The following is an 8279-nucleotide window of genomic DNA, read 5'->3' on the forward strand; positions in this document are numbered from 1 at the left end:
TGGAGACTTGAATTCGGGCGAATTAGAAACTAATTCAGAGGCGAATTCGGAAGAAAAATACAGACGCGACCCCGACGTGGACACCCGACGTCCCGCCATTCTTCCAAGCCCTCCCGAATTATCAGGAGATCTAAACCCATTTTTGGACTTCCGTTTTTTATTTGTCTTTGCATTTTCCCTCTCTCTCTCTCTCTCTCTCTCTCTCTCTCTCTCTCTCTCTCTCTCTCTCTCCCCGAGTAATCGGAAGAAGCAAAAGAAATTCAATGATTCTGATTCATGAAGGGAAAGAGATCATGTTTATTTATATATTTATTTATATGATTTGTTTATTATTTGGGCTGTCCAGCCTCTGATATCTTTCTTTTGTTTAAATATATCCTTTGGAGTCATTGTGGAATTATATTTTCAGAACTATAAGGGGAATATTTTTCAGTATACATAGGAAAATACCGAATACAGTTTTTTAGTATCCATAGGAGATAAAATGCGAATGGTCATATCTATACATGAGATAAAAAGAAAGAGGAATATACATTGGTATTTGTAGATGCTACAAATATTAGTGAATTATTCGTCACTTATACTCTCTCTCTCTCTCTCTCTCTCTCTCTCTCTCTCCAAAATTAAAAATGAAAATTCGAAAGATGACCGTAAATAGAATATTCATTTAGAGTGGTGTGTGTTTGTGGGGGGGGGGGGGGGGGGGGAAGGGTGTTGGTTGGGGAGTGTATGTTTGTGAGAGACAGACAGACAGACAGAGACAGAAAACGAGCAAGAGACAGAATAGCCGACAAATCGAAACCGCGAAATGGATCGAGAGAGAGAGAGAGAGAGAGAGAGAGAGAGAGTGAGAGAGAGAGGAAAAGGCAAAGACCAAATAAAAGACGTGTGGGAATGTCTCGAGGCGACAAGAAGAACGAAGATAAAATAAAAAAAAAGAAGAAGAAGAAAAAAAAAACCCACCCAGAATGGCTAATTTAAGTCACTTCCGAACGTGGTCAGCATTCTCCTCTTCCCAACTTAGAACGGAAACTGCGGCTGCAACCTGCATTGTTGAGAGAGAGAGAGAGAGAGAGAAAGTTATCCAGGCACGGCATTCCTAAATTGTGTTAAATGCAGAGAGAGAGAGAGAGAGAGAGAGAGAGAGAGAGAGAGAGAGAGAGAGAGAGAGAGAGAGTGTGAGAGAAAAGTGAATTTGTCCAATTTCCCTTCGATAATCATATTGAAAAGAAAGAGATAGCTATTGCATATATGGTTGTCGTCTAACTAGTATATGTATATATATATAATATATATATATATATATATATATGTATGTATGTATGTATATATATACATATATAAATATATATATGTATATATACTCATATATATATATATATATATATAGAGAGAGAGAGAGAGAGAGAGAGAGAGAGAGAGAGAGAGAGAGAGAGAATGATGTTACAAGTAATATATATCTTCAAATATCAGACAGTGATTGAAATATCTGTAGTCAATCATTATCAATGTGGAGAAAGGCATAGACTAGCAACCTCACTCCTAAGCACATGCTGAAAACAGAAAAAGTTGCATCAGAATGTCTGTGTTTGTGTGTATGTGTGTCTGTGTGTGTGTGTGTGCGCGCGTTTGCGTTCTCATTTTTTTTTATTTATTTGGCTTCTTCGACATGCAAACTCATCAGGGATAATGAAAGTCTTCGTTCTTTGCGCAAGAAACTGTGCTTGCTGTAACCTTCCCTCTCCCCCCCATGAATACCCCTCACAATCCCCCCCTACACTCCTTCCCTCCGTCTGAGCAGGGAATCCATTGAACCGTAGCGCATGTCTGTTGGGCTGAGTCGCCCAATTACTGATACACCTTTCGACCGACTCCTTCCTGTCCGGTCGAGCCAACTTCCTTTTTGCAACTGGTATTATCTCTCTCTCTCTCTCTCTCTCTCTCTCTCTCTCTCTCTCTCTCTCTCTGTGTGTGTGTGTGTGTGTGTGTGTGTGTGTGTGTGTCTCAGAAATACCTGAATTTTACATGTCGTGAGTTCCAGGCCCTTATATATCTGATTTTTATTATTATTGCTATTGCTATTATAAAGTTGCTATTCAATTATCTGGCTATCTTTAATCATTATGCTTTTTCTCACCTTTCTTGGTTTTCATGAATAACTGGTGTTCTTAATTCTCAATTAATATATGTATTTTTTTTTATATTGTGATTAACCCTTTCCCCTACCTTTCCCAATTTACAGGAGTGGACCGCTTCAAGCAGTCGCCGTGTCCGGTCGCGGGCGAATACAATGGCGTCATACCGGACGCTCCTGTGCTCTGTGCTAAATTGTACTCGGATTGCAATAATCCGGAGATCATGTTTTATACAGTTTACTCCTGCTATAATAGATCTGAGGTCATTGAAGGTGAGTTCTTCTGCGTAGCTCGAATGTCATTATATTCTTATACTCCTTTGTTTAATGGTAATTTCATTCTTGGGTGTGTCACGCTCTACATGAAAAAATGTCGTAAACACATGTATGCAACTTATTTACCTACATGTCACATACTTGTTGGAAAATCACAAACAGGTTGAAAGCAAGTCAGCAACTGGAAATGAGTTAATCTATGGGGAATCTGATGAAGCCCTGGATAGTTTACCAATAATTCACCGACTGTATTTATCCTATTTGTGATTTGTGTGCAATAAGTTACCAGCATGTTTTAGGACAGTGTGGAGGCAACTATAGATAAATTCAAAGAAAGTAGCAGAGACATCCATCCACTTCATTCTTTCCAGAACGTGAATACCGATGTTTGGGCCAGTGGTTTGAAGAGTCTGTAACGTACACCTACACAGAGAGAAGAGACCAGTCAGGATATGAATGTTTTGCTGGTGTCGTGGTAGGAGATGACGAAATCTACATCATGGAGGCTGGTGTCAACTGCAAAAGGGGCCTGGAGGTGCTTTCTTATGGGATGAAGCTCATCAAACAAGGTAATAAAGGGTCAGGTTAGGCCAAATGTAGGTGAAAGATTGAGAGAGTTAATCTACAACTTTTCCCCATAGCTATAAGTTGCCAGAATTTTTTTTTACATAAGATGAGGCAGTGGAATAGGTCCATGCAAGATACGACTAGGTGAGCATACCTTTTATCCTTGTAAACTTATTGTCCATTTGTGAAATAAAAGCTAATTAAATCTTTAAGAAAAGAGGCAAATTGTTGTGGTAGTCTAAAGCAAATTGGTACATCTGTACTTGATTTTAACGAGTATCCCGAATTCCAGCTCCCTGTCTGAACGACCCAGCCATTGCCCATCGACCAGAATCCCCGTCACCTGCCCAGCCTCCTTGGTGGAACACCCCTGAGAATCCATGGATCAAGAAGGCCTCCTCCACCACTTCGAAGCCCGACAAGAAAGGTGACGACACAAAGGGCGGTTCGTCCAGGCACATTCCCTTCGAAACGGCATTGACGGCAACGTTGGTGTTGCTCTCCTTGGCTTTGCAGAGGCTTTGGTTGTAAGGGCGAGAACGGGCGGGGGCGTCTTGGTTCTTTCTAGAAGGCAAACCACCGAGATGCTCAGCTTGCTCTGGAAGACCGGATACTCAGCTCGTTCTGAAAGACCAGGTTGTGGTCGAAGGTCAGCATATTCTGGGAGACCAGGCTGTGCTTGAAGAACAGGCTGTTCTGGAAGACCAAGCTCCAGCATGGTCTAGAAGACCAGAATGACCTGATAAAAAACAGGCAGTTCTGGAAGACCAGTTGGCTCTTAAAGACTAGACATTGCTAGAAGAACAGGCTGTTCTGGAAGTCCAGGCTGCTCTGAGAGACCAGGCTGTGCTAGAAGAACAGACTGTTCTGGAAGACCAAGCTACTCTGGAAGACCAGACTGCAATGGAAGAACAGACTGTTCTGGAAAACCAAGCTGCTCTGGAAGACCAGGCTGTGTCTGCCCTGGCAATGCTCAAAAGCTACGCTCTGGTTGGCTGTGATTCCAAGCAGTGAGTGAGGGGATTGGCTGATTCAGTGTGTGTCTGACTGAATGGCGTAAGGAATGTCAAATTGTTATTACTCGTGAATGATAGAGCTGCTTGTACCTTTTTTTTCAGCTGAATTTCCCTCGAAACTGCTGAGCCAGAGTGGAGCTTTGCATATTTTCTCAAGTCCTAGGTCCCAAAGACCCACATGTGATTTTAGCAGAGGCTGTACAGTGACCATTTTTTAACCAAATCTTTTGTACAGGTGTATCTGAGTGTAGTGTGTCTTACTGGTAATTATAACCACAGTGGTAGCAACAACCGGGTTGTACACAGCACTTGTGTAGCTGTCCATTATTTGTTAAACTTTATACCAACATACTCCATTCTCTCCCTTTCTCGCACATTTGTGGAAGGGACATTGCGAAACGAATATATTATTTTGGTTAACTTCGCTTCATCTAGAGGGTATTAGGGTGTACACACTGCACAGCTGGCTTGTCCTTTCATTGATGTATGTAATCCCAACAGCACCAAATACGAATCCGTTGATATAGTTCTATAAGAGATGTGTATATTGCGATTTCCGTCGGTTTTGTTGACGGCAGCAAGGGCCTAACTCAAAGTGGCTTCTGAACCCAAATCACGTTTCTGTTTAGGTGGCAAAACATGGGGGGCAGATAAGATTATATAGGCCTTATGATACGAAACTAGAAAACAAACTTAGCGTTTTATCAGGGCGAAAAAGAGAGAATAACGACGTGTAATCTTCAACAAAATCCGATTATTATACTGAAATGAACTTCAAAGTTAACATGGCCAAAAAGCTTTTAATCTCCCAAGTTTTAGCAGTGTTCGGTTCTTTGGGCTTAAATTCCCTTGATCCTCTATCTCTGGAGTCTGATGGGAGTGGCACTGGGCCACATCGACGCCCGTAAAGCCAAGAGAGAGAGAGAGAGAGAGAGAGAGAGAGAGAGAGAGAGCTCTTCCGGTTCATTTATTCTTTATTGATGGGGCTTCCAGTATTTCGTATATTGTTGTGCACAGAGAAGTTCTATTGTTTTTGTAATGCATGGATTTCGTCTTTTCTTTGACTTGGAGAAAATTTATTGTACTACAAAGTTTGTTGAACGTTAAAATGAACAGATATATATTAGAAATTTTGTATTACTCTATATATGAAATCAAATATATTAACTAACAAATAATCGAAGCAATAGAAGTATACACTTGAATGCAGGTAAAAAAGCAAAATAAAAAAAATTCATATCATACATAAATATGAATATTCGCTTGATCTGCGTATGATTCATGATTAGGAAATGAATCATTCAGCTAATTTGCATATCGGACATGTCAAAAGGACCCTATACAATACCTGAGGTAGAATCTCTTCTTTAGTCCAGAGAGAATTTCCTGAATTACGTCAGATAGTTTGTTGATATTTTTGTCAATTTCCTGTAGTCAGTACTTTGAGCACCGTTGGCAATCCACCTTCGGCTATTGAAGATCCATTTGAATTGGGAACTGTTTGATATCAGCCATCTGCTGTAGTATATGACTGTATGCTTACATGTGTCATCCACTTGTTAACATTCGTTTTGATGCATAAAACTGATACCTTTTCCTTTAAATTGGCTATAAAATGATGGTCATTTATTTTGTCAGTAGTCATTTGCTAAGCTTTTTCTGCCTACTCGTAGAAACTGGAAAATTCAGCCCATTTATGTTATATCAACCTAGAAATCCATCCTCGCTATAAAATGTTGATCAGTTATTTTGTCAGTGGACGACCATCGCCAACCTTTTGCTGCCTATTCGTAGAACTTAGAAAACTCAATCAAAAAGTCATCCCCGCAATAAAATGTTTATCAGTTATTTTGCTAGTGGACCATTCGCCAACCTTTGTCTGCCTACTCGTAGAACTTGGAAAGTTCAGTCTATATATGTTATTCATTTCCACTCGGAAAGCCATTCCGCAGAATGTGGCCCTTGCTGCCTTGTGAATGAGTCTGTCGACGTCTGATGTAGTTTATAAGGTAAACGCGAATTTTTTATACGTACGTTATGTGTGAATCAGACCAGCCCTGGCGAATCTGATTTCTTACAAAAAGGAAGCTTCTTTGATCTCCTGATTTTGATAGAGGTCTAGAATTATTATTATTAATTATTATTATTAGTGATAGGAGACACTCTAGTCTGTCGGAAATTACGTAAGAGTCTTTTTATTTGATATAATTATAGCACAAATGAGGTTAGATTTCCTCATTTTTTTTTTCTGCTCAAACCTTGTTGTCGAGACCAAAGTTTATGATTCCTGTTTCATTTTCCGAGAGTTCTCTGTCCTGTGGTCGTGGTAGGGGACTTTTTTTTTCATATATTTAGTAAGTTTTTTTTTAATACTATAGATTGATTGCTTATGGGAGCGTTGACTTAAGCCTTGGCAAATGCTCTCAAGAAAACAAAATGTTCATGTTCTTTTTTTTTTTGCTTTTTTTTTTTTTTTTTTTTTTTTTACGAAATTTTCCCAAAACTTGGGTTCCAAAATATTGTTTATATATAATATATATATATATATATATATATATATATATATATATATATATATATATATATATTAAACTTGACTCAAATACTCCCGAAGTCTGACTCACATTGTCCCTGAATATACCTCGAGTCTTCTCTAAATGAGACCCGAGAATTCCCTAAAATTGACTCGAATTTTTATTTTTTATTTATTTATTTATTTTTAAGAAATTCCCAAGAATTGAGTAATGAAATATACAAAATGAAGTAAAATCTTAATCACGCCGATCTAAGATTTCACTCATTATTTTATTATTATTATTATTATTATTATTATTATTATTATTATTATTATTATTATTATTATTATTATTATTGATTATTATTATTATTCCGCCTAAGTTAAAGAACTTGAACAGCCAAGTGGCGAGAGAGCATGGGGATGCAACCTTTATCACACCAGCTAGACTTGCTAGAATATTTTCCCCACCCCCGATCTCCAGCATCTATCACCCCCCCCCCCCCCCTTCAGTTCCCAGGACAGAGAAGTCGACTGACCAAAGGTAACCCCTACAGTGGGGTCACACATCGAAGCCAGAGAGCCGACTGAGTGTATCAAGCTCTTAGGTTATTTCAGTATTATGTTTTTGTAACCAAATGAATTTTTGGGGAAGAAGCGTTCATGTTCGTCCTTGACTTTACAAAATACATTTTTTGTTCTTGTTTTTGAAAAAGCATTTTTTGCAGCTGCAGGCAGTATTTCCTAATGTATTAAGTGTTGTCTAAGCTTTGTTTTCATTGATAAATTAGTTTTTTATTTAATTATTTATTTATTTATTTAACGGGAAGGGATTATACAGGAGAATTTTGTGTTTTTTGGCATTTTTACCAAGTGTAAAATTTGTGTATTTTGATTTTTATGCATTTATTCATTTCCTAAGAAGGGATTACAACTATGGAAAATCTTTGCGTTATGGTAATTTTTACTTGGAAAAAAATAGGGGTATTTTAGCATTCAACATGAAATTTAACTCTGTTTTCTTAACTTTATACAATTTAGGAATGTCAGGAGTTGATAGAAGGCCTTTCTTAGAGCTTAGTAGGCACATTTCTGTGTTAATTTATAAAAATAAACTCAAGTCCTAGAATTTCATTTTTAATTGAATTTTGCTTTCAAAAATTGTTTTGTAAATTTGGTTTCTAGATACAGTAGGCAACAATTTTGAGGGTTTGGGTTTTAGTTATGGCATCAATAATTTCTGGGTTTTATAAATTTAATTTAAGTTTTGAAATTTTATATCCTGAAGATTTAATTTGTAAATTCATAGTTTTGTTTGAAGTTGTGAAAACAAATGAGGATTTATTTCTAGTTATGGAAGCAGTTTCTGAATTTTACTGGAAAAAAATATGAGATTTAGTCTAGTTATGAAAGCCATATCTTAAAAAACAACTTTCTATCTTGCCACAGAATTTTCATTCCCTTTGCTCACCTTTTACCTCACCTGTTTAGCTCTTTTGATATTATTTGGGCATTCGTAGTCTAAGTTGAGGAAAATGAATAAGGTTTTTTTAGACTTTTTTTTTTTATTACTTAAATGTTTATACTTTACATTTTCTTGACTTCTCTTGTTTTCCTACCTCATACTGATTCCCATTTTATTGTTGATTCAATTTTTTTGTGTCCCATATTCTGAGCTTTAATCTTTATTCTATTTGACTACTTATGGTTTCATTTTACTCTTCCTTTATTTTTTTGTTCCATTTTTTCTTGACCTTAAATGTTTATTTTT

The 8279-nt window shown here is 37.4% G+C and overlaps 1 protein-coding gene across 1 annotated transcript in view; it reads left to right on the forward strand.

Annotated features, from left to right (window-relative positions):
• LOC135203745 (uncharacterized) overlaps positions 1-6419 on the forward strand; it is a 102846-nt gene extending 96427 nt beyond the window's left edge. Inside the window, exons 10-12 of the mRNA XM_064233685.1 lie at positions 2243-2407; positions 2782-2979; positions 3270-6419. Coding sequence (XP_064089755.1) covers positions 2243-2407; positions 2782-2979; positions 3270-3508 — 602 coding nt within the window. The 3' untranslated portion in view covers positions 3509-6419. The remainder of the gene's footprint in view (positions 1-2242; positions 2408-2781; positions 2980-3269) is intronic.
• Positions 6420-8279: the final 1860 nt, after the last annotated feature.

The sequence above is a fragment of the Macrobrachium nipponense genome, chromosome 36, assembly GCF_015104395.2.
Source record: "Macrobrachium nipponense isolate FS-2020 chromosome 36, ASM1510439v2, whole genome shotgun sequence".
In the NCBI taxonomy this organism is placed as follows: domain Eukaryota; kingdom Metazoa; phylum Arthropoda; class Malacostraca; order Decapoda; family Palaemonidae; genus Macrobrachium; species Macrobrachium nipponense.